The 26,344-nt window shown below is 37.2% G+C and overlaps 2 protein-coding genes across 10 annotated transcripts in view; one reads left to right on the top strand and one right to left on the bottom strand.

The window, feature by feature from the left end:
* The window catches only part of kdm2aa (lysine (K)-specific demethylase 2Aa), a 33,767-nt gene extending 26,069 nt beyond the window's left edge, over positions 1 to 7,698 (top strand). For all 8 annotated transcript variants that reach the window (XM_048196825.1, XM_048196823.1, XM_048196824.1 and 5 more), the window contains 4 exons: positions 612 to 775; positions 915 to 1,061; positions 1,165 to 1,380; positions 5,576 to 7,698. In XM_048196825.1, coding sequence (XP_048052782.1) covers positions 612 to 775; positions 915 to 1,061; positions 1,165 to 1,380; positions 5,576 to 5,757 — 709 coding nt within the window. In that variant the 3' untranslated portion in view covers positions 5,758 to 7,698. The remainder of the gene's footprint in view (positions 1 to 611; positions 776 to 914; positions 1,062 to 1,164; positions 1,381 to 5,575) is intronic.
* tcirg1a (T cell immune regulator 1, ATPase H+ transporting V0 subunit a3a) lies at positions 6,905 to 26,268 on the bottom strand. 2 transcript variants are annotated; one of them, XM_048196849.1, is made up of 21 exons: positions 25,938 to 26,268; positions 24,801 to 24,923; positions 24,374 to 24,452; positions 24,018 to 24,166; positions 23,809 to 23,904; positions 23,661 to 23,722; positions 21,876 to 22,002; positions 21,708 to 21,790; positions 21,471 to 21,564; positions 20,179 to 20,391; positions 17,736 to 17,886; positions 17,423 to 17,562; positions 15,418 to 15,575; positions 13,914 to 14,004; positions 13,710 to 13,828; positions 13,384 to 13,597; positions 13,175 to 13,282; positions 10,813 to 10,911; positions 10,517 to 10,637; positions 10,255 to 10,426; positions 6,905 to 8,035 (listed from the first exon to the last, which is right to left on the bottom strand). In XM_048196849.1, exons 1-21 carry the CDS (start codon positions 26,124 to 26,126, stop codon positions 7,945 to 7,947), a joined length of 2,679 nt encoding a protein of 892 aa, XP_048052806.1. In that variant the 5' UTR covers positions 26,127 to 26,268; the 3' UTR covers positions 6,905 to 7,944. The 2 variants fall into 2 exon arrangements, with proteins under 2 accessions (XP_048052806.1, XP_048052807.1); XM_048196850.1 differs by having other exon boundaries at positions 10,813 to 10,905.
* Positions 26,269 to 26,344: the final 76 nt, after the last annotated feature.

The following is a 26,344-nucleotide window of genomic DNA, read 5'->3' as shown; positions in this document are numbered from 1 at the left end:
GATTAGTTTTACCATCTCTTTTGTGTATCAGTTGTGTATCTGTCTATGGAGGGACAACAAGCTCTCAGATTTCATCAAAAAGATCTTCATCTTTGTGTTCCGAAGATGAACTAAAGTCTTGAGTAATTAACCACCTAAAATTTCATTTTTGGATGAACTATCCCTTTAAATACTTCTTTATTTTACAGTAAATTAATATTGTTTTATTATTTATTGGTTTAAATTTCATAATTTTAATAAAATAAGAATTATAACCAATGTGTTGTCATATTAAATGGGTTCCATTAAAAAACAAGTGTGAATGTGACCTGTGACAACTGAAGATGAGACACATTAATTCAAGCTAAAATATTTAGCCCACTGAACGTTTGCACCAAAGGTTGCATTTATAGAAGTGTTTATAAATTGCTTTGCGTTATATCAAGCTAAATCATTTCATTTTAATGTTGGAATATGGCTGTGCATTCAGAACAAAAATGGTTGCAAAAATGCGTTCTGATATGTCTTAAAATAAAATTAAAAAAATGAAACTTGGTTCATATGGTTATCTTGATCACTGGGTTGATTTTGCTCTGATCATTTGTTGTGGATCCTCTCCTCTCCTGCTGCAGGTGTTGTGATAAGCGCTTATGGACACGGATAGATCTGAGTCGTTGTCGGGCACTCAGTCCTCAGGGTCTGTCAGCTGTCATTAAACGACAACCTGTGACACTTGACCTCTCCTGGACACCTGTATCAAAGAAACAGATTGCCTGGCTCATTCATCACCTCCCAAGTACAGTTTACCCAAATCTCAGCCTTTTACAGTCTCAATTCTGAAATTGTCTGTTTTAATATGTACGGGAAACTGCTTAAAAATAACAAGTGCACCACGATCAAGACTAAAATAGTGTCTCTCTCACTGTTTCTCACAGGTTTAAAAGATCTAATAATGTCAGGTTGTTCTTCATTATGCGTGTCAGCGTTAAGTTCGCAGAGCTGTCCGGGCTTGCGAACACTTGACCTTTGTTGGGCTGTGGGCGTCAAAGATTCACAAATAAAAGACCTTATTGTGCAACCAGGTGAGGCACTTATATTTATTATTACTGGGACCGTGTGTACAGTGTGAGTTGAAGTGACTCATTCACTCTTCTTCTCTTTCACCTACTTTCTCCTGTCACACAGGCAGTGAAAGTCGCAGTCGATTAAGAGGTTTGCTCACACTGCGCTTGTCCGGTTTGGATGTGAGTGACTCTACCCTTAAGATGATCGTCAGACATATGCCTTCACTGCGCCGGTTAGATTTGTCCCACTGCCAAGGTCTCACAGACCAGTCCATCAACCTGCTCACAGCTACTGGCTGCAACACTCGCAACACACTCAGACAGCTCAATCTTTCAGGTACCTGATCTTTGAAAATACCCTTGATATTTGATCCCACATTTTGTTTAGGTTATCCTTGTGGTGCCAATACATCATGACAGATTACTTGTGACTGGTGCTGCAAAAACAAAGTCTTGTTAATGTCTTAAATTCAGTTTCAGATCAAATTAAAGGTCAAAAAAGTCATAAATATTTAATTTAAATTTAATTAAATGAGTTAATACCGTGCATTATGCCAAGCAATTGCTTATGATGTGCTGTTGATGAATTATGACATTGTAATATGTTGTAGAAGGTTTAAAGAGTTCATATTTTATCTCCTTCATCTTTTTGAATGATCAGCTGGAAGTATTTAAGCAAACACATTTCAAAATAAGAATCCCTGTGTATTTCAGGCTTGTTTATATTTAAAGGGTAAGTTCACCCAAATATGAAAAGTATGTCATTAATGACTCACCCTCATGTCGTTCCAAACCCGTAAGACCTTCGTTCATCTTCGGAACACAGTTTAAGATATTTTAGATTTAGTCCGACAGCTTTCTGTCCCTCCATTGAAAGTGTATGTACGGTAGACTGTCCATGTCCAGAAAGGTAATAAAAACATCATCAAAGTAGTCCATGCGACATCAGTGGGTTAGTTAGAAGTTTTTGAAGCATCTAAAATACATTTTGGTCCAAAAATAACAAAAACTACGACTTTATTCACCATTGTATTATCTTCCGGGTCTGTGTATTTCCACAGTGATGCTGCTGCTTCTTCTACGGTGGTTGGCATCCAGCTTATTGGTGCATTACCGCCCCCTTCTGCTCTGGACAGTGACGCGATTAGGACATCCGCGACATGCACACCTACGCACCATTTTAAAAAATATAGCAATACCAAAATACAAACAGTGTAGAATAGCTTGAATACAGCATGCGTCTCCCTCAGACTGTAAACGAAGCTCGGGCGCACCAGATAACACGTCATCAGCGTCACTGTCCGGAGCAGAAGGCGGCGGTAATGCACCAATAAGCTGGATGCCAACCGCCGTAGAAGAAGCAGCAGCATCACTGTGGATATACACAGACCCGGAAGAGAAGACAATGCTGAATAAAGTCGTAGTTTTTGTTATTTTTGGACCAAAATGTATTTTCGATGCTTCAAAAACTTCTAACTAACCCTCTGATGTCACATGGACTACTTTGATGATGTTTTTATTACCTTTCTGGACATGGACAGTCTACCGTACATACATTTTCAATGGAGGGACAGAAAGCTCTCGGACTAAATCTAAAATATCTTAAACTGTGTTCCGAAGATGAACGGAGGTCTTACTGGTGTGGAACGACATGAGGGTGAGTCATTAATGACATAATTTTCATTTTTGGGTGAACTAACCCTTTAAAGGCACACAGTAACTTTTGGTGCTCTAGCGGTTAATAAACAAGACTACATGCATCTTGCAGAAGAACATTGTAGCCAGATTTACTTCTCTCTGTCACACAGTTTCTAGGCTACTTTGCAGCGGTTGTTGTCCCGAATATTCTGAATATAAACATTTATTATAGGCGTACTGTAGTGATTCAGGATAAGACAGAAACGTGGTTTGGAAGATGGATTCATGATATACTCAAAAAATGTGTACATTTTGAAGAAAAATGTTACATAGCGTACCTTTTAGTCACACATTATGCATACTTTTTTGTTTCTTGGATATTTTTTGGTTTTATAGTAAACTCTAATCTGGGATTTGATTCAATGTAAACTTTTATCTTCTGTGTGCCACCCCGTCACAGGAAGGAAAGACAAAACGACTTACTTCAATACATTCAGTAAATAGATTTTGCTACACTCTAAAAAATGCTGGGTTAAAAATAACCCAAGTTGAGTTCATGCGATCATGTTGTTTTAACCCAGCGGTTGGGTTAAATGTTTGCCCAACCTGCTGGGTAGTTTTATTTAACTCAACTATTGTTTAAAAATTACTGTATTGCTTGCTTAAAATGAACCCAAAATATGTTGGAAATGAACACTTATTAATAAATGTTAATTTATTAAACATTAATAAGTTTAATTAATAATAATTAAACCATAAACATTTATTAAATTGCTTATTAATAAATGTTCGCCTTTTATTATTGTTGTCTCTAATAATTATGTCTGATTTTTAATTTCAAACCCATTTTGGGTTAAAGGGATAGTTCACCCAAAAATGAAAATTTGATGTTTATCTGCTTACCCCCAGGGCATTCAAGATGTAGGTGACTTTGTTTCTTCAGTAGAACACAAATGATGATTTTTAACTCCAACTGTTGCCATCTGTCAGTCAAATAATGCTAGTGGATGGGAACTTCTACAATAAGAGTAAATAAAACTTTCTTAGACAAGTCCAAATTAAACCCTGCAGCTCGTGACGACACATTGATGTCCTAAGACACGAAACGATTGGTTTGTGCGATAAACCGAACAGTATTTATCAGTATTTAATCATTTTTTACCTCTAATACACCACTATGTCCAACGGCATTCATCTCTCGATTCGTTTGGTCTGATCGCGCTCTGACAGCGGCAGTGATGTCTCGCGCATATACTTCAATAAGAGCGAGACATCACTGCCGTTGTCAGAGCGCGATCAGACCTCACTAAGCAAGTGCTGAATGCAGTTGGACATAGTGGTGTATTAGAGGTAAAAAATTATATAAATACTGTTCGGTTTCTCACACAAACCGATCGTTTCGTGTCTTAGGACATCAATGTGCCGTCACGAGCCGCAGGGTTTCATTTGGATTTGTCTGTGCATGTTTATTGACTCTTATAGATCGAGTTCCCATTCACTCGCATTATAAGACTGACAGACAGCAACGGTTGGAGTTAAAAATCATCATTTGTGTTCTACTGAAGAAACAAAGACACCTACATCTTGGATTGGCTGGGGGTAAGCAGATAAACATCAAATTTTCATTTTTGGGTGAACTATCCCTTTAATTGTAAGCCAGCCATATAGTAATTTTTAAACAATAGTTGGGTTAAATAAAACTGCCTGGCACATTGGGCAAACATTTAACCCAACTGCTGGGTTAAAACAAAGTCTCTTTATTGCCTTTCTACACATTATCAAATCAGCAAAATCCAATAATTATTGACCACTAATTTGTATGTATTGAGGTATTTGTACATAAACCAATTTCAATAAATATGTATATATTGAATAAACATGTTTTGAATTTTTTAAAACTCCCAGGTACCCTGTTTTGCAGTTGAATGATTTATTTTGAGATTTTATGTTCTATATGGATATACACTATAAATTTTCTCTCTCTTAATTTAATCAGTCATTAAAGGGTTAGTTCACCCAAAAATGAAAGTAATGTAATTTATTACTCACCCTCATGTCGTTCTACAGCCGTAAGACCTTCGTTCACATTCGGAGCACAAATGAAGATATTTTTCATAAAATCCGATGGCTCAGTGAGGCCTCTATTGAGAGCAAAGCCATTCAAACTCTCAAGGTCCATAAAGGTACTAAAAACATATTTGAATCAGTTCATGTGAGTTCAGTGGTTCCATCTTAATGTTATAAAGCGAAAAGAATACTTTGTGTGCGAAAAAAAAACAAAATAAAGACTTCTCAACAATATCAATATGGGCCGATTTCAAAACTCTGCTTCAGAGCTTTACGAATCGAATCAGTGAATCGGAGCGCCAAAGTCACGTGATTTTAGCAGTTTAGCCGTTTGATAGGAGATCCGAATCACTGATTCAAAACAAAAGATTCATAAAGCTCAGAAGCTTCATGAGGCAGTGTTTTGAAATCGGCCCATATAGATATTGTTGAAAAGTCGTTATTTAGTTTTTTTGGCACACAAAAAATTTCGCTTTATAATATTAAGATAGAACCACTGAACTCACATGAACTGATTCAAATATGTTTTTATTACCTTGATGGATCTTGAGTTTGAATGGCTTTGCTCTCATTGGAGGCCTCACTGAGCCATCGGATTTCATCAACAATATCTTAATTTGTAGTCTGAAGATGAACGAAGGTCTTACAGCTGTAGAACGACATGAGGGTGAGTAATAAATGATATTATTTTCATTTTTGGGTGAACTAACCCTTTAATTTGATTTTAAAAAAGATGCGCTGTGAACAGTAATTACACAGAAATAAAAAAGTCTTGATCAGTCTGGTACTCACTGATTGGTGGTTTGATCTTTTCTCTGTCTCTCTAGGTTGTAATAAGTTGACAGATGCGTGTCTGTCCTATATGAAGCGATTATCGGCTCTGGCTCTGTTGGATCTGCGAGGCTGTAGGAATGTGACTCGACACGGCTGTGAAAACTTCATCTCTGACCTGTCCTACTGCACCTTATTCTGTCTGACAGAGGACAAACTCATCCAGAGAATATCATAACGTGCACATATACACCACACACACACACACATACATACACACACAGTCTCTGCACAGCTCTGCTTAGTGAGCTTGCGAGTGTTCCATCCCACTCAATACAGGCTGATCTAGCCTGAACGGGAGGACGAGGCTGAAGAAAACAGACTGGTGGAAGGATACGGCCGCTTTTTTACAAGCAGGGTAAAAACAGGCTGACAGGGAAGAGGTAGTTTTCAATGAGTAAAGTGGATGATTTTATTCCCACAACCCATGAGACCGATCCAGGCACATCCAGTGTGTGGCTTTTTCTTCTTCTCTGGGCATTCAGCCTTATCCAAAGTGACTTCTTCAGAAGATGTTGCTGATATGCTTGAAACTGAACTTCATAATCCAGTCTGAGTGGGATTTGGTGAATGAGGAAGTGAAGGTTTGATCAGAGATTCGCTCCAGGTGTGACCCCTGACGTTTTGACATGGATCTGTTGGCGCAGCCGAGTTGGTGTCAATGATAAGCTGCAAGGAGGAAGAAAATGACAGACATGGCACATCCTGATGGTTCGCATCCGCTACAACTTGTTGATCAAAGAATGTAGTGGCAGCACAGGATGAATCTGAATCATCAAGGCTTCAGCGTATTGATCCAGATTGTTCACTCACGCTTTCTTTGTGACTTTATGTCTGAATGCAAATTTTGGTAGTTCAAACTCTTTGAAGGTTTTGCTGGCTGGATGTTTGTTGACACTTAACCGACCACACTAAGTTTTTACTCAATCGTACTAAACTAAAATCACTCTTTATTTGTTTTCTTTCATCTGATGGTTTGAACTTCTGCTTGCTGTCATCTCAAATGGCTCTTGGGAAGGGTTGCTCACAGTTTAGGCTACATTGTTCATTCACCCTTGGAAAGCTATAATTTAAGTGCAACTTGTAGCAACACAATAGCAATTATTTTCTGAGGACTTTTTTTTTTTTTTTTTTTTAATCGATGTTCTTTTTTTTTTTCTCTTTTTTTTTTTTGCAGGAAAAATAAAAAATGGAAAGCAAACACAGTGTTTGATTTTGCTCATACTGCCTTTCATCACAGAATGCATGATTGTTACTTAATGGGTGTATTGAGCTCAGACCCAAGTTTCACTGATTCAATAATTCAATAATTCACATGAAATTTCTTTGAATATGGAGTATTGGTCAACTGATGTAGGTTTTTAATGGTCAGAGAACAGGGTGGCTGATCTACAGTGGGGTCCAAAAGTCTGAAACCATGTTGAAAATCTGCTATATTATTCCTGGAAATATAGTCTGTAAAGTGTTCATCTATGATATAAAATACATTCTCATTCAATTCAATATTATTTCTAGGTCACTAATCAAATAAGTAAATTTGCCACTTTGACCATGTGACCTCCTTTGTACAAAAGGTCAGATTTCCTTGCATCCATTTGAAGCATACAAGATTTTGTATTAAGGAAAGAAAATGAAAGCATATTCACTGGTTGTCATAGACTTTTGGATTCTTCTGTACACATGCACAAATGATCACAAATAAGATGTACACAATTGTACATTTACATGTATGCCTTTTATCCAATACATTGCAATGTATAAACTTTTATCTCAAAATATCAGTTAATATATGGCTAATATATTACTTTATAGCTCTAGGGATTTATTCTTTCTTTCTTCAGTGAGCATGTACAGATTTTAAATATTCTTTAAAATCATTCAAATTAAATATTAATGCTGCACAGTGCCTTCCAGGTAAGAGTGTCTTACCTCCCTTATTCTGAAGTTTTCTTTTGCATTTAGACAAAGAAAAAAAGTAAAACTTGATGAGGGGTTGTGAATAATCATGATCTTGAAAAATGCCAATATTCTCATTTCTTAGTTACAAAAACCTTTATTAGTATCGTGCTCCTCATTAAAACCTCTGCAAGCTTATAAAACAAATCCTGAGACAAAAGTTCTCAAAAAAAAAAAAATATTATTGTTAAAGGGATAGTTCACCCAAGAATGAAAATTTTGGATCACGTCTGCCCCTGACATGCTGTCATTGAATGAGAAAGAGACCAGTGTACATTCTTCAAAACATCATACATAGGTGAGTAGATGACAGAATTTTCATTTTAGGGTCAAATCACCCTTCTTTACTACCATGTGATAACACATTCAGCTTCAAAATGAAGTATAAAACCAGTTTTACAGGGGATATTTACATTTCCTCTAGATGCTGAATTGATGCAAAGGAGAAAGGGTTGAACTTGTATCCAGATCCACTGTAGAACTTGTTCTGAAACTCCACCCTGCATCAAAAGGGAAATTAAAAATTTGACTCCTAAATGAATTTAGAGTTTTTCTCTATCACACACACACCCCTCCAAAATTCACACAACTAGTGGTTGATTCTTCAGTGATCAGCTTCATTTGAAGTATAATTTTCATATTTGCATGGCAGAAACCAGAGTTTATCATATTGAAATGTTTAAATAAAGACAACAACACAAGGATCATGCAATTTCAGCTCTGAGTTATTGCCTCATTTGATTATCATTTAATGTGCATCATAATCTATTACTAACTTTTTATGTTTGTTTTTATCACTTAGATGGTGTAATTAGGGTTTATAGCAGGTGTTAACAGTGATTAACAACTAATGAAGGGTGGGATCATCTGATTAGAGAGACTAACGACCCCGCGCCCTTCTTATCAATCAGTCACACACACCACTACACTCGCCCCCCTGCAGGGCTGTGGCGTGTGGGTAGCCCTTATACAGAATTATAAAACTATTGTACAGAATTTACTGCTCCTCGGGGAAGAGGGGCGCAGACACACATTCTCTTTGTCCTATATAATCCGATTAGATACGATGGCACTGGCTGACCGGCACATAAAGATTCAAGTAGCCTACTGTAAGTTTTAAGGGCCGCCCTGCAGGGCAGTGGTGGATGGGTAGCGGGGGGAACCAATAGAGTGGTAAATAGTGGGTGTAGTGTTGTGTGTGGTGGGGGTGTGACAGTGATTGACAACAAGAGCACTGGGCTGTTAGTCTCTATAATCTGTCTGTATACCTCTTAAGAAAAATATGGACCATTTTTATATTTTGAATAAATACAATGTACATAATCAAAGCTCTCATCATGACGACAAAACAATGTTAACTAGTAATTTCAAAGTTTTTTGTCTTTAAATAATTTTCCAAATTATAACATTGTTTATTATGAAATGCTCTTAAAGGGTTAGTTCACCCAAAAATAAAATTCTGTCATTTATTACTCACCCTCATGCCGTTCCATACCCGTAAGACCTTCGTTAATTTTCAGAACACAAATTAAGATATTTTAGTTGAAATCCGATGGCTCAGTGAGGCATCCATAGGGAGCAATGGACACTTCCTCTCTAAAGATCCATAAAGGTACTAAAAACATATTTAAATCGGTTCATGTGAGTACAGTGGTTCAATATTAATATTATAAAGCGACAAGAATATTTTTGGAGCGGCAAAAAAAACAAAATAACGACTTATTTAGTGATGGCTGATTTCAAAACACTGCTTCATGAAGCATCGGAGCATGAATGAATCAGTGTATTGAATCATGATTCAGATCACGTGTCAAACTACCAACGGCTGAAATCACGTGACTTTAGCGCTCCGAACAGCAGATTCGACACACTGATTCATCTGTGCACTGATGCTTCCTGAAGCATTGTTTTAAAATCGGCCATCACTAAATAAGCCGTTATTTAGTTTTTTTTGGCACTCCAAAAATATTCTCGTCGCTTTATAATATTAATATTGAACCACTGTACTCACATGAACTGATTTAAATATGTTTTTAGTACATTAATGGATCTTGAGAGAGGAAATGTCATTGCTCCCTATGCAGGCCTCACGGAGCCATCGGATTTCAACAAAAATATCTTAATTTGTGTTCTGAAGATTAACGAAGGTCTTATGGGTGTGGAACGGCATGAGGGTAAGTAATAAATGACAGAATTTTCATTTTTGGGTGAACTAACCCTTTAATATGCTGATTAATAATGTTTAATATATGGGGGAAAAACGTGTAAAGGCGAGACGTTAACTAGTCACAAACATGGTTTAGTTAAACGGTCTGAGTCATCTGTATGACAGATAAATAATTGATATTCTCATTTTCTGCAGCGTTTTAGCAAAAGTATCTATTTTGCTGCTCACCATGTTTCTGCTACTGTTTTTAAAATAACTGCGTCATCCGCAGCACTTAATGTGGCACTTTACGTCTTTAGCGGGAGAGAAAAGCAACGCGCAGAGAGCAGAAATGGCTTGAACGAAGCGCGTTTGGCTCTAGATAAAAATGATCAAAAGATCATTACTGTAAACAACCCCGAGTGCTTGTGGTGTGAACCGCTCCATTGTTTTGATGCGCTGCTCACTTTAAACTGTAGAAACCCGCCATTTGAATACCACTGCCCCATTTAGACCCCTAAATGAGAACCACTTGTCTATTTGGTTTTTGTGTGGTGTGTGTGGGTTTCTCACCAGTGCAGACGCAGGGCGTGCAGGAAGGCTGACAGCCCCTCCATGACGAGCAGGATAGAGACAGTGAGCATGGCGAAGATGGAGAAGATGATTGACAGCACCACTGATCCCACATAGCCTTGCCACGAGAGTGAAATTCTCATCACCATCACCCAGAGAACCTCAGACAGCTCTAACGCACACAAATACAGAACTAAGCATCTACAACAGACAATTGCAGCTATAAGTGAATATGTATGGATGCTTGTGAGTATTTGCATACGCGCATGCGCAAGGCTGAGGGCCCAAAGACGAAGGTATGATGCAGTGTTGGAGATGCAGCCCAGGCAGTACTCTATGGTGTGGATGGCCTGGTGCATAAAAACCTCTGTCCAATCAAACTCCTGTAAAGGTCAAAGAGACAAGCATACTGTATTTTAGTAGTTATGCTATTGAAGAATGGAAAATGAATGCTTTCAACTCTGAATCTACCTGAATGTTACCCTTTCACCTCTCTCTTTGGCTTCTAATGTTTAACTTCATTTGAGGAATGGTGTTAAGATTTTGTCTTTTTCTCACCTGTTCCTCTGTTCCTCCTCCTCCTCCTCCCTCTAGGTCTCCTAGTTGAGCGTTTATAGAGCTGGTGTCTGTGACTAGGGAGTGCTGCTCCTCCTGTAACTGAAAAACAAGGTCAAGACCTTTCATCAGACACAGTATGGGAGAAACTGCAAGAACACTCGTATTTCAGCTAAAAGAGGCACATGCCTCATTGGTAAGTCACCTGGTCATTTTTGTTCCAGAATATGCACATTAGCTATAGACCAACCAGACAAAGAAAATATATTTTTTACACTACTGTTTAAAAATGTAGAGTTGGTAAGAATTATGCTCACCAAGGCTGAATTTGATCAAAATTTGTATCAAAAATACAGTAAAATATTATTACAATTTAAAATAATATTTTTTTATTAATTTATTTTAAATTGTCATTTATTCCTGTGATGGAAAAGCTGTATTTTCAGCAGTCATTATTCCAGTCTTCAGTGTCACATGATCCTTCAGAAATCATTCTGATATGAGTCATTCTACAATTTAAGGTACACTTCACATCCACTGATAATAACCATTTTCTTTACAAATATATTTTATCCATTAATGGAAAGCATAATATAACAAATATTTTATGCACCCTATGTTTCAATTTGTTAGAATTTGCCTTGATTACAGTTTTTGCAGTGTCTGTTTTTGAAGTGAGCATGTCTCGAGTTCAAAATAATGGGGAAAAAAGTGTTTACTTAAAGGTGCAGTATGTAATAATTCTGTCCGCTAGAGGTCGCTAGAAGCCTATTCAAAAAAAAGGCGTAGCTTGATGACGCCAAGTTTGAGTGTGTAATCTTGGGACATGTGGTCTCCACCTCAACGGATGGTGCAAAAGAATAGGGATAGGACTCGGGAAGAAATCATGTTCATGGATGCGATTATTAATGTTACTGTAGTATGAAGCAGAGCAGGACCGAGTGTTGTGGGAGCTGAACGAGGCCGCTGGAGCGATTTCGCAACACACGTCTCACGAGCAGCTTTTATTATGCCACAGTCGCCGGCGCCACTTCTGCTTTTCCGGTCATGAGTATGAGGTAACACAGCTCTGTTTATCATATTAGATACATTTGAGAGTGTTGAAAATGATGTTATAACGTTACTCTGTGCATTCGCTCGGCGGCTGCTGTGAGACACTGTTACACACTGCAGTAAGATAGATCGATTTTAGAATATCATATTAAATGCTGGATGGCTTGTGTTGATAAAAGGCATGCAATTCATTTTAAAATGTATTGATGGAGAAAATTCTATATTACTGTTACTAAAAATAAAGCTGCATCTGATTATGCTATGTTAGCTATTTGACAAAATAGTGTTTTTCTCTGAGGCATGGTAAAGCATGGTACTTGCAAAAAAATCAAGAACATTTATTTATACAATAAGACTAAACATGTTGAGCTATATAACAACAATTCGTTTTCTGTCTATAAATGTATCAAAACAGATGTTCCCTTGTCTATTAAAACGTGTAATATATTAAAGCGTCTTTGGTGTTTCAATGGTTTCTACAAAATAAAACTGGAAACCGAGGGTAACGCGGGTATGACGCAATTGACAGGTGACTCCTCACACGTCCCGGAGCCTTGGTTAAAATTGCAATTTTCTCACAATTTACAAATAGTAGGAAACATTTGGGATATTGTAAGTACTCAAGTGAACAAACTATGTAACACTGGCCTAGTGGATTTTGGATATTTTACTGCAAAAATATTACATATTGTGCCTTTAATAGTCAACATTATTATATATTAAATTTTTTTTATCATTTAAATTAATTTATTTTAAAAAAGTACATTTAAATTAAGAAGTTAAAGAAATTTATTAATGTCCGCAAAACTTCTGTCAACTATCTTAATAACCAAACAACCCCCTGCAACTAAAAATGGTTTATCACAACACCCCACATCCAAAATCATATGATGTTATTTTCTTTTTTAGTGGACATTTTGATCAGAATATTGTAAAAGCCCTTTAATTTTTTTCAGTATTTTATCCACAATAACCTATTTTAAGAGAGAATATTAATGGACTATCAACTATGTTACATTGTATGGTACATTATTATAGTTTGCAATATTTTTATGATTTTGGTTCAAATACATATTCAAATTTGAGGTTAATATGATCAAGAAAAGAACTTGGTTGGCCAGACAAAGCCTGCCATTAAAATTAAGTCAAAATAGTGAAATTGTTGAAACTATGTTTCCTGTCAACTTAGTATCTCTGTAGAGCCAAAAAAAAAAAAAAAAATGATATATATATATATATATATATATATATATATATATATATATATGTGTGTGTGTGTGTGTCAGAACAGTCTAATTTCACCCCTGCTTACCGTTCTCCTGTTATTCCTGTGCTTGAAGTACAGGTAAAGCGGTTTTCCAAGTAACAGCACCGGAACTGCTAGCAGAGCCAAACACAATAATATTCTCTGCACTATCACCTAAAGAGAAAGACAGGATATGTATGTATTGGTCACGGCAGTAAAACTGTACAATATAAAACAAGTTACAAGAATCCGTGAATACTGAATGAATCTCTCACCTGTCCTGGATAAAGTGGAGGGTTGTCTGGATTCTCACCAAACACGAACATGTCAATGAAGTGGATCAGGATGCTGGGAGCGCGGTCTGAATCCTGAGGTCCAAACGCAATCCATTTAAACACCACCATGAAGACAAGGTACCCAAAAAGACACAGCATGAACACTAGCTCAGGAATCAACACCAGAAACATGCTGCTCACATCCCCCGTGTACCTGAGGAGAAAGTGTAACATTGAAAGGCTAAGAAAAAATAAAGGAACAAATCACATAAAACCAGAACAGACAAGTAATGGTAGACCAAAATGAATCCTACTTTATGACTCACATGTAGTTGAAGAATGATAAGCAGACTCCAAAAGTCATATGGATGACCCCGATGATGACGGACATCTTCATCTTATAGGAGTTGAGGAATGTGAGGTGGTTACTGGCAAGGCTCCAGATCTAAGAACCAGAGAATGAGGTACAGTCAAACCCAAACCTCACAGTGAGCTAGACACAAGCGGGATTTGACTAAAGGCCTGATTACCGGGTCAATGCCGAATGGATATGGTCCCTGGAACACTCCAGTTACGTTTGGATCCAAAGTGAGGTACTGGTTGCTCCTCAGAGTTTCATCACTGAACCAGCCCAGAAGAAAGAACACAAAAGTGAGTGTAAAATGGGGCACAAAGGCAAGCTGAAATGGTGCATAATTGATCAGGTTCACAGAGTCAAAGTGCGAACAAATTAGCAAGCTGGTCACATTAGCGAAACTTCACAGACAAAAAAATGTCAATTGTGTACTGTCAATAGTGTAGAGATGTATGAAGCACAGCTTCCACAGAAGTCTTTCAAACCAAGCAGCTTTCTGTTGGTTAACATGAAACTTCCAATCGCACCGATTCATGCAAAGTTCTGTCACAAAACTCTAGATGGCACAGGGTGAAAGGTCCTTAACTCAATCTGCTTGCAATCACATCATCCTCTATAGGGCACCGCTGATTGTTTCCTACTATATCAGTAGCCAGTTAGATCACTGCTCAACCTTTAAATACTTGGTCAGCATTTGCTGTAGCAGTTGCAGTGCGCTTTCAGAAACCCTCCACCTTCCCCAGCTCCACCTGTATAGATCTGCTACAGGTAATTCATGTACGCTATATTCATTCATTCATTTCTTTATTTAACCAGGTTAAAAAAACTCATTGAGATTTGCACAGCAGCAGCATGCTTGCTCACGGTAGTGTGTTGTGTGTTGGCAGTAGCAAGTCCCGTACTTGATCTGCAGCAGGAGCAATAACAGCAGCAGGATAGCCGATCTATTCCGCCAAGACCAAACATATCAACAATATCATTCCCATTCCCTCTTGTCATGAGAGAACTATTGAAATAAATGGATTTTGCCAGTGAAAATTTGCAGAACAATAATAAATGTGGCCACACCTTATCACTCTAGTAAGAGTCAGTCTGATTTCTTTGATTTACCACCTTATAAAGGGAAGGAAATCCTGAAATCCTGGGTGATTAACACTGTAGATTAAAGGCACTTCTGTGCTTTGTCTATTGTATATCATTCATCAGCAGGGTGGATGGGTGTTTGGGACACTTGTATAAAAACAGTTATTTCTACATTTCCACTTGGTTCTTCTGTATTTTGATGTATTGTATGTTTTTTGTGGTGATCAAGGATATGGGGAGATTAAGGCTGGTTGTCATACTTTTCAATCCAGTGAATATTTCATGGTTGGTTTATTTTTAAAAGTCACATTACACCATAAAGAAGCAGTTTATCCAAAACTGTCATCATTAATGAACTTTTTAAAGCATCAGTGTTTTGGTTGAGGGACAAAAATCTCTCAATCTTATGGGTTTATAACAACACAAGTGTGAGTAAATAATAGGAAATTATAGTCTTTCTATACAAAAAAGCTGTTGAACATTTCCACCAGTATGGCCCTGGTAAGACACCCTTGTCCTTAGAGCACAGTTAAATCTTTAAGTTAAAATCTACCTTATATTTAACCTTTGACTTGGATGTAATAGTGTGTGTGTACCTCCAGTTGTAGTGCTGCATCATGGGTTTGAGGTGCCAGCCAGAGGAAAGAGGACTGAGTCCTTTACTGAAGCACTCATTATAAACAGCCCCAGTATAGATGGAGAACAACCCCATCAGAAGGATCAGATACCTCCCACCAAACAGCATACGCCAAATCTAAAACAGACGCACAGTAAAAAAAAAACTAACAAACTAATTCTGTACAAAACTAAAGTACATTATACAACATGATGGATACAAATAAGGCAGAAAGATACACTACTGTTTATATTTTGGGGTCAATCCCGTGACAGGATGATGTGATGGTTAAACAGTTATTTTAAACTGTAATACTATTTCACAATATTTCTGTTTTTACTGTAGTTTTGATCAAATTAATGTAATATAATATATATATATATTATTGACCACAAACTTTTGAACAGTAGTGTAAAATCTCAAAGCTAAAGAAAGATGACTTGTACTGATACATGTATTGACCTAGAAAGTTCTTTTAAAATAAAGAGATCTCTTAATGTATAGTATGTTCTATTTAAAGGTGCGGTAAGTAGATTTTTAAAAAAAACGCTGTTGGACATTGTTGATATTTGAAATCAACCCAAACAAACCCATCACTCTCTTCATTGCTCCGCCTCAAAAACTTGCACTATCTGGCCACTGTTACACATGCAATGCGAGTGGATATCTGTTTATCACAGCTGACACGCAACAAAATGCTTCACGAAAAATAAAGTGCAGACGATGAACGAACCAAAAGGAAGCACAAAAAATGAACGTACAGTACACTAGAGTAAATACAAACGAGTTTGTTGTTAGTCACCAACAGCACAGCAGCTTCAGACAATCATGACACTCAAACCCAGTGTTACTCACGTGTGAAGCGGAATCAAAGCAGCCTCCATGTCTATTTTCAGGCCTTCCTACCTAACTCTCTCCAGCTTAAAGGGTAAGTTCACCCAAAAATGAAAATTATGTCATTAATGACTCACCCTCATGTCGTTCCACACCCGTAAGACCTTCGTTCATCTTCAGAACACAGTTTAAGATATTTTAGATTTAGTCCGAGAGCTTTCTGTCCCTCCATTGAAAGTGTATGTATGGTAGACTGTCCATGTCCAGAAAGGTAATAAAAACATCATCAAAGTAGTGCATGTGACATCAGTGGGTTAGTTAGAAGTTTTTGAAGCATCTAAAATACATTTTGGTCCAAAAATAGCAAAAACTACGACTTTATTCAGCATTGTCTTCTCTTCCAGGTCTGTGTATATCCACAGTGACGCTGCTTCTTCTACTACGGCGGTTGGCATCCAGCTTATTGGTGCATTACCGCCCCCTTCAGACACTGTGGATATACACAGACCCGGAAGAGAATACAATGGTGAATAAAGTCGTATTTTTTGTTATTTTTGGACCAAAATGTATTTTCGATGCTTCAAAAACTTCTAACTAACCCTCTGATGTCACATGCACTACTTTGATGATGTTTTTATTACCTTTCTGGACATGGACAGTGCACTGTACCTACACTTTCAATGGAGGGACAGAAAGCTCTCGGACTAAATCTAAAATATCTTAAACTGTGTTCTGAAGATGAACGGAGGTCTTACGGGTTTGGAACGACATGAGGGTGAGTCATTAATGACATAATTTTCATTTTTGGGTGAACTAACCCTTTAATATTAACGCGGGTCCTAAAGATCTTGCTCAGTCATAAACCTTCATTCCAGTGATATTCTTTTGAGCTCTTTTGTATTGTGTCTCATCATCTCTCTTTCTGCAGTTTTTTTTTTTTTTTTTTCAAATCTCCCTCTTACTCGTTCTGTCTCCTCGACCGTTATAGCTACTCCCCCTATTGCTGATTGGTTACACGTTTGTTGTTGGTGTCGGCCCGACTAACTTCCAAACAGTGTTTTTCTAAATCTACTTACTGACTACTTATGCCTTTTTCAGTCTTAATGACAGCTATAAGGATTATAATATGTACTGTATAAAATGAAAGAAACCTCATTAGTGCTATTCTTCATCTTAGGGTCTCTTTCCTCCAGAACCATCCACAGGGCAGCCAATGTCATGAGTAAACCATGACCAACATCTCCAAACATCACCGCAAACAGGAAAGGAAAAGTGATGATGGTGTACACAGCTGAGAAGGGAACACACACACACAAGACATTTAACATGAGAGGTTTCTGTATTTTTATAGGTCGTTTATCTCAAGCAACACCCTCTTAAGATGGACATTTCTACAAACAAATGCAACTTTAGGTAACTAAAATGACTTTTGTCTGCTTCAATGTGATGGTGTGTGTGTGTTACCTGGATTAACCTCTCTGTAACTGGCAACACCATAAGCATCCACAATGTTCTGGAAGCTGGACGTGAATGTGTTGGTGATAAAGAGTGTTGGAGGAGATGAAGGTGCAGGTAAACGGTTGTAGAAGGAGTCTACACTGCTACCGCTTTTTCTCTAAGAAACAGAAAAGACAATACGCTATTGTGAGATTCACTGCTTTGAATCCTGCTGTAATTGACTGACCTTCAGTCCAATATTATAATACTTAGTCATCTAAAAATGTATGACAACTGTGTGCATCAGAATACTTCTTTAAAGGTGCCCCAGAATTAAAAATTGAATTTACCTTGGCATAGTTGAATAACAAGAGTTCAGTACATGGAAATGACATACAGGGAGTCTCAAACACCATTGTTTCCTCCTTCTTATGTAAATCTCATTTGTTTAAAAGACCTCTGAGGAACTGGCGAATCTCAACATACGTAACTGTTACGTAACAGTCGGGATCATTAATATGTATGACCCCAATATTTGCATATGCCAGCTCATGTTCAAGGCATTACACAAGGGCAGCCAGTATTATCGTCTGGATCTGTGCACAGCTGAATCATCAGACTAGGTAAGCAAGCAAGAACAATAGCGGAAAAATGGCAGATGGAGCAATAATAACTGACATGATCATTGATATCATGTTATTTTTAGTGATATTTGTAAATTGTCTTTCTAAATGTTTAGTTAGCATGTTGCTAATGTACTGTTAAATGTGGTTAAAGTTACCATCGTTTCTTACTGTATTCACAGAGACAAGACTGTCGTTATTTTCATTTTTTAAACACTTGCAGTCTGTATAATTCATAAACACAACTTCATTCGGTAACACTTTACTTGAAGGGGTGTGCAGAAGACTGACATGACACCTTCATAATCATGACATGACATGTGTCATGAATATGAAGGAGGTTTTATGAATGTTTATGACAACTGTCATTAAGTGTCATTCGCTCAATTATGTCATTTTTAATGCAAAGATGACATTGTTTGAGATGTCCGAGTTATGACAACTTGACATAAACCAATACATCATAACCTGTCAGTGTCTTTGTCATGACAATTTGACATTATTTAGCTTTATGGGTTAACATTGCATTAAACTGTCATGTAGTTGGTTTTGACATGAGGCCATTGTAATAGTGTCATAAATATGTATCTTGAGCTCAAGTACAGTGGTACAAATTGAACTTGTCATTAAAATGTCATTAAGTGACAATACTCTGACAAATAATTTTTTAACAGCGTCATGACTATTTTTCATTTCATGTTTGTTTTGTTTTTGTTTTTTGTTTTTTTAAGTTTCCTCCAACAGAAGGTCAGATAATAGACAATTTCAAATTTCGTAAAAAAGATGACACTGTTATAAAATAATGGTAACACTTTATTTTAGGGTCTTTTAACTAGTTGCTTATTACTATTAGCATTCATATGGCTAAAATATTGGCTGTTTATTAGTACTTATAAAGCACATATTAATGCCTTATTCTGCATGATCTTATTCTACATTCTTAATCCTACCCAATACCTAAACTTAACAATTAACTATAATAAGCAGTAAATTAAGAGTTTATTGAGGGAAAAGTCATAGTTAATCGTTTATATATGTGTTCCCTATACTGAAGTGTTACCAAAATAATGTAATGTAATGTTAACCCATAAAGCTAAGTAGTTTTTTAAGTTTGATAATTAATCTGCTATGTCATGTTTATGACAGGTTATGATGTATTGGTTTATGTCAAGTTGTCGTAACAAAGACATCTCAAACAATGTCATCTTTGCATTAAAAATGACATAATTGAGCGAATGACATTTAATGACAGTTGTCATAAACATGCATAAAACCTCCTTCATATTCATGACACATGTCATGTCAAGATTATGAAGGTGTCATGTCAGTCTTATGCACACCCCTTCAAGTAAAGTGTTACCCTTCATTCTTTATAAATCTCTCCAACAGTGTGTAATGTTAGCTTTAGCCCGTTAGCCACAGAGCACAGCCTCAAATTCATTCAGAATCAAATGTAAAGATCCAAATAAATACCATACTTACGCGATTAGACATGCTGCATGACAAACACTTTGTAAAGATCCATTTGAGGGTTATATTAGCTGTGTGAACTTTGTTTATGCTGTTAAAGGCAAGCGCGAGCTCCGGGGGCGGGGAGCACGAGAATTTAAAGGGGCCACAGCCTGAATCGGCGCATATTTAATTATGCCCCAAAATAGGCAGATAAAAAAATGAATTTAAAAAAATCTATGGGGTATTTTGAGCTGAAATTTCACAGACACATTCAGGGGACACCTTAGACTTATATTACATCTTTTAAAAAGACATTCTACGGCACCTTTAATACTTCAAAATCAACATTTGACATCTGTGTGATGTATTTTGTGTGAAACACTGCCTTTTCTCACCGTTCCTTCTATCAGAGCGCTCTGGAGCAGAAGCAGTTTGGTCACAGGGCACCAGGCTTCTGCGATGAGACACTTGTCTGTGACTGAAGGGCTGCAGAGGTTAAGGACCGTCTGCACAGCTTTACATTTCTGCACTCGTATCTTCCACTGTGGCATCTGACACACGCAGCGAGACAGCAGCTGCTGCATATACTGCTCTGTCTGAGACAGCACCTGCAGACAGACAAGAGTGAAGTTTGAGAGTGGACATCAAACTATTTAAAGTCAAAATGAAATAACATTTTATTATTATTTATTTACCTTTTTTAATGAACCTACTGTGGATGATTCACAAGTGCACATTATTATGAATAACATACACTACCGTTCAAAAGTTTTATTTAATGTTTGTGTAAGGAGTCTCTTATAAGGCTGTATTTGTTTGATAAATAAAGTAATATTGTGAAATATTATTAAAATGATGCTGTTTTCTATTTTAATAATTTTAAAATACTATTTATTCCTGTGATGACAATGCTGAATTTTCAGCATCATTACTCCAGTCTTCAGGGTCACATGATCCTTCAGAAATGATTCTAATATGCTGATTTGCTGTTTAAGAAACATTTATTATTATTATTATTATTATTATTATTATTATCAATGTTGGACACAGTTGTGCTACTTAAAGGGGTGATATAATGCCATTTTTACAAGATTTAAAATAAGTCTCTGATGTCCCCAGAATGTGTATGTGAAGTTTTAGCTCAAAATACCCCACAGATATTTTAATAGCATGTTAAATTTGTCACTTTTTGAGGGTGAGCAAAAACGCTCAGTTTTTGTGTTTCCCTTTAAATGCAAATGAGCTGCTGCTCCTAAGCAGAGGGCGGGGTTTCAAGAGCTCATATAGACTCACTGAAAATGTCAGAAATTGGCATCTTGCTTTTATGACATGCTATTGCATTTGTGTTATGTACTGTATTGCAATACTGACCCCAATCTTACTTTTGAACAGTAGTGCATAATAATTTTTTTCTAGTTGAATATCCTGTTTCACTTCGAATGTTAATTTCAACATTTACCTACGTACCTAACATTTACATTAGTTAATGCACTGAGTGTGAACTTAAATGAACAAACAAGGATTTTTATTAACTAACATTAACAAAGATAAATGTATTGCTCATTGTTAGTTCATTAACTGATGTTAACAAATGAGACCTTATTGTAAAGTGTTACCTCAATATTTTACACTGATGCTGTTAATGTTATTATACAAAATAAAAGGAGGAAGGGAACGTTTCAGTCACCGTTTTGATATCTACTATCCTGCTTTCCAGCCCCTGAAGTATTACTTCTCTCTCCTCCAAGCCCTCTGGATACACAAAGGTGTGAGTGTGGAAACTATGAATAGAGAGATCCAGAATATATATTAGTCATATATAAATGGAAAAGATGGGGTGGAATTACTGAAATAGGAATAATGTGATATCATGAGAGAGTGCTATAGTAGGCCATAATTAAATTTAAATAAGCTATGAATGTACCAATCACAGATCTTCTTTACTTTCTGCCCAATCTGCTCTCCCCAAAAAGAGATCACAAAGACAGTCCACTGAATCATCTCTCCCTGTGAGCAGGAAAAACATATGATGTTTATGGCCATTTTCATCAAAATGAGTTATCTGATTAATTTTAATGTAACACTCTCTTACAGTGTCTGGCACTTCCAGCCTCTCCTCCATCTCCCAGAAGTCTACAATGATATAACCACGACAGGCCCGCCATAGCAGCCTCTCAAACGATGGAACCTTCCATGGATGAACCACACCAGCGACAAAGCTTTGCAGGAAAGATGCCAATAACATTATTAGTGTCTTGTTACAAGGTGTTCACATTTGAAATGTGAAAATGATATTACAACTTATTGCCAAAAGGTGCACTCACATTTACATTGATCTGAGAACATTTCCGGGCTAATTCTAGTCATTTCAATAGGAATCCAAGCGATCAGGAGTTTCATGCAAAGGTGGAAAATCATGTTCACGCAAATTTGCCGCACTGACCAACAGAAAGCTGCTTGCTTTGTAAGTGACTTCTGTGCGAGCTGTGCTTCATACATTACTGACAATGAATCTTTTCCAGTCATTCCAATAGCAATCCATGTGTTGGGAGTTTCTTGTGAGAAACAAGTTCCCCACGCAGATTTCACTCATGTTCATGTTGGTCATGCAAATTCACTGTGCTGTCCAACAGAAAGCTACTAAGTTTGAAAGTGACTTCTGTATGAGTACAGCTTCATACATCTGTATGCTATTGACAATAGACAGTAGACCTTTTTTTGTGCTCAAAATATTGCTAATGTGACCGCACCTTAAAGGTAGGGTAGGTAATTTTTGAAGAGGCTAGCAATAGCGAACTAGCTCCCACCCTCCTTTTAGAGTGTATCCAAAGCCACGCCTCCATCAAAACACATGAACGGGTACAGCAGGGAGCAAACAAAACGTCACAAGAGATGGCGTTACAACATTACAATAACAATGATCATAACTTAAAAAGCACTGACCTGTACCACCTGACTGCTGCAGATTCATTTCGGCATTGATAGCGTTGCCATTGAAACGCATAAATTAAAGTCACAAACCACTCCGAGTATAATGTCACGGGTTTACATCTCTTCCAGATTATGCTAGTTATGGCGTGAACGTAGCATAAGCAGGAAATACGTATGCTGATAGGCAGGTAGAACATTGGACCGAATGCAATGATTGAATTTTGAATTTTATGGTCCTACACCTTCCACAGATGATATATATATATATATATATATATATATATATATTTAGAACACTTAACTTAGTGATTGCTGGCAGGGTGTGAAGAGAATTTCAACCAGCAAAACAAAAAATGTTTCTGGAACAAATCGCCTACCCTGCCTTTAACAGTATTTCCCAACCTTGTACTTGGAAGCATACCAACACTACACATTTTCGAACTCTTCCTTATCAAACACACCTGATTCAACTCATCAGCTCATTAGTAGACTTCAAGACCAGAAATATATGGGTCAGATAAGGGAGACAATCCAAAATGTGTACTGTTAGTGTGTCTCCAGGAATAGGGTTGGGAAACACTTCATCTCTCACTAGATTTCTAAGGTAAGCATCACTATTATAATGATTGCTGCCCTCTCTCTGGTCACATTAGTGACATTTTAGCAACATTTCCAGGGCAAAATTATGGTCCATTGTCCTTAGTGTAGAGGTGTATGAAGCACAGCTCACACAGAAGTCACTTTTAAACCAAGCAACTTTCTGTTGGCCAACATGGGAGTTTAAGTGACCAACTTGAACATGAGTAAAATCTGCATGGGGAAATTTTCGACCTTACATAAAATTCTCGAACATGCAGATTCCAACTGAAACGAATAGATTTCGCTCAAGAAATTTCGCAGAGCAGCAGTAAATGTGACTGCACCTTTAGACGGACAGTGTCCTTACCTCAAACGCATATCTTGCCTGCTGTCCAATAGAGCTGTGGTCTCAAGAGTTGGAGGTGGGACCTTATGAGAAGGACATTATGAGAAGTTCTGGTGAATATCTGAGAGACATCTCTTGGAGGTAAGCATGCTAAGAGCAGGATTTTTACCTGTGAGGTTGGTAGTAAAATGCTCTGCTTCAGGACCCCTCTGTACTGGCTGAGCTGGATCAGCTGGTTACATAGACTATCCCTGTTCCTTGACACCTAAATGCAAACTGGGTCAAGATAACCACTTGCACTACATGTTTATCATGATCTCCTTTCTGGAACACATGATATTCATGATTTCTAAGCCTATTTTTCTTTCCTCCTCTCACCTCTTTGAGCTCTCTGGCAAGTCTCTCGCTCTCCTCCTCAATGGAGAGCAGCTCTCTTGGCTGTGGGGCTGATGGGATTGGCGTGGCTGTGGGTAGAGGCCCTTTCAGAGGAGGATAGAGAGAACGACTGATCTCTTGTTCCAGATATTCTAAGGAATAAGGACAGGGGAAACATGTTGAGGATGTGCACAGTCAGGCTACACAGATTATGCTACAACTGTTTGATGAGTGTCAAAGAGTGCCTGAAAATATAAAAGTGACTGAAATAACTATATAATATTTGCTGTAGGGGTAGCTGGTCACTGAAAGGTAAATATTTACTTGTTACATAACAATAGGGGTTGGTAAAGACTTACTGAAGGTTTTCTCTAGCTCCTCGCATCTTCTCACTTCTGAAACAAACTTCCTCTGAAAGGCATTCACATTTGGATTCAACTGAGAAAATTGGGTTTAAGAGAGACAGAAGAGGGATAAAAAGAAAGAAAGTGTAAACGTTCAAATTAGAGCACAGATTTGTACCTGTAAACTTCATCTTTGAAAGATCAGCCTATGTCTAGGCTCTTTGTAAGAATACTACTGTTCAAAAGTTCGAAGTCCTTCATGCTCACCAAGGCTGCATTTATTTGATCACAAATACAGTAAAAACTGTAATATTGTGAAATGGTATTACAGTGTTGAAAACAGTTGTACTGCTTAATAGAATTTTTTTGTAACAATGTAAAATTCTTAACTGTCACTTGATCTTTTGACTTTTGAAAGGTATAGTGTATCTATTAAACTCACATCTCTGAATTCGACTAAGCCCAACTCTCCAAGCTCACTGACGCAGTTGTAAGCCGAACCTGCCTGAAGGAAAAGCTGGACCAGGCACATCTCTTCACTTCGGAAGAGGCTTCCCATGGTAGCCTAAAAATAATGCGTACAAGCTCAACAATAAACAATACAATGTAAACAGTACAAAAAATGTATATGCATATCCATATCTTGCAAACTGAAGAATAAATGATGTGTGCTTGTATTTCTTGGGCTTAATAATGTTGTATATAATGAAATTAAAGGCCATTATTGGACTTATCTAATAGGGTAGCTTGTGCTTTTCCTAATTTTGAGGCAAAAAAAGATTGTACACTGAAGGGTTGCATGTGACGGTGGTTAGTTGGTAATCTAATTGAGATTTCATAGGGTATTCACCCATGCCCATGTGATGAATATGCTCATGAAAGAGAAACAGAACCTCAATTAGAGTCATCTGAAAGTCATTTGAGATAAGGCCCCTGTGATCAGTACTTTATAACACATTATAAGAGAAATAGAAGAATGACATGGATCTGTATTGATTATTGTTAAGACCATTATCCTATTAAAAATAAAAAATTTAAAATCGAGTCTTTTGATTGTTTCAGCAATTAAAATGCATAACTATACTTAATGCTATGGAAAATGCATGCTTTTAATTATACTTAGCATATTCAAACAGTTACACACCCTTTATAAACAAGTAGCTACACAATGATATTGCAGCAAAAGCATTTTCTCGCATGTACCAGACAAGTGAAGCTGCACAAAGAGACCCCTTAATTGTCTTTCAGGACAGTGTAAACAGTGTATCTACAGTGATAATTTGACATATTTAATCAAAATGTGGTGAGGCTTTATGAGAATTATTCGAGTCTTGGCGTAATGCAGTCTGTCGGGCAGTGTGAAATAGCGGCAGTGTCCCGTTACTGCAGCAGCATGGCGTAACAACATAAACAAAACCCGCCGACAGAAATAGGACATCACTGTGAATTGAACAAACGCGATTCATTTGCCTTTGAATAGTTTTATATAATATGCAGTATTTACACTTTATGGTTTCAATACGGAGCTCTGTTTTATGCTCTTATTCAATTCAAATGCGCGTTAAACTGTCGATCTTACCGTATGTGATAGACAAGGATCGATTAATCCAAGGTGATCGATGTTGGCAAAATAAATTATCCACAATTTGATCTCATGGTCGGTTCTATTCTGAGGCTGTGCGATGTAAACAGCGGATCTTTGAGCTCGTGGCCGCTCATTACTCCAGCTCCAGTCATTGCCATGTGATTCAGCCAATGAATTCGACATGCTGCTACAGAAACAGCACACAAGCCAAGAGCACACGCAACATTTACCTCTAAAACCTATTGAGAAGCTAAAAATTATGGAAATAATGATGTTATGGTGGTTAGATTAAGAGATTATTTATTTGTTACTTTCGCAATGTTTTATTTATGTTTCTGCATTTACTAGGATGCATAATATTATATTTAAAATGAATAGATTCTACATTATCTAGCAATCCT

The sequence above is a fragment of the Megalobrama amblycephala genome, linkage group LG7 (assembly GCF_018812025.1).
Source record: "Megalobrama amblycephala isolate DHTTF-2021 linkage group LG7, ASM1881202v1, whole genome shotgun sequence".
NCBI classification, from domain to species: domain Eukaryota; kingdom Metazoa; phylum Chordata; class Actinopteri; order Cypriniformes; family Xenocyprididae; genus Megalobrama; species Megalobrama amblycephala.
This window is presented reverse-complemented; position numbering and strand designations above follow the sequence as displayed.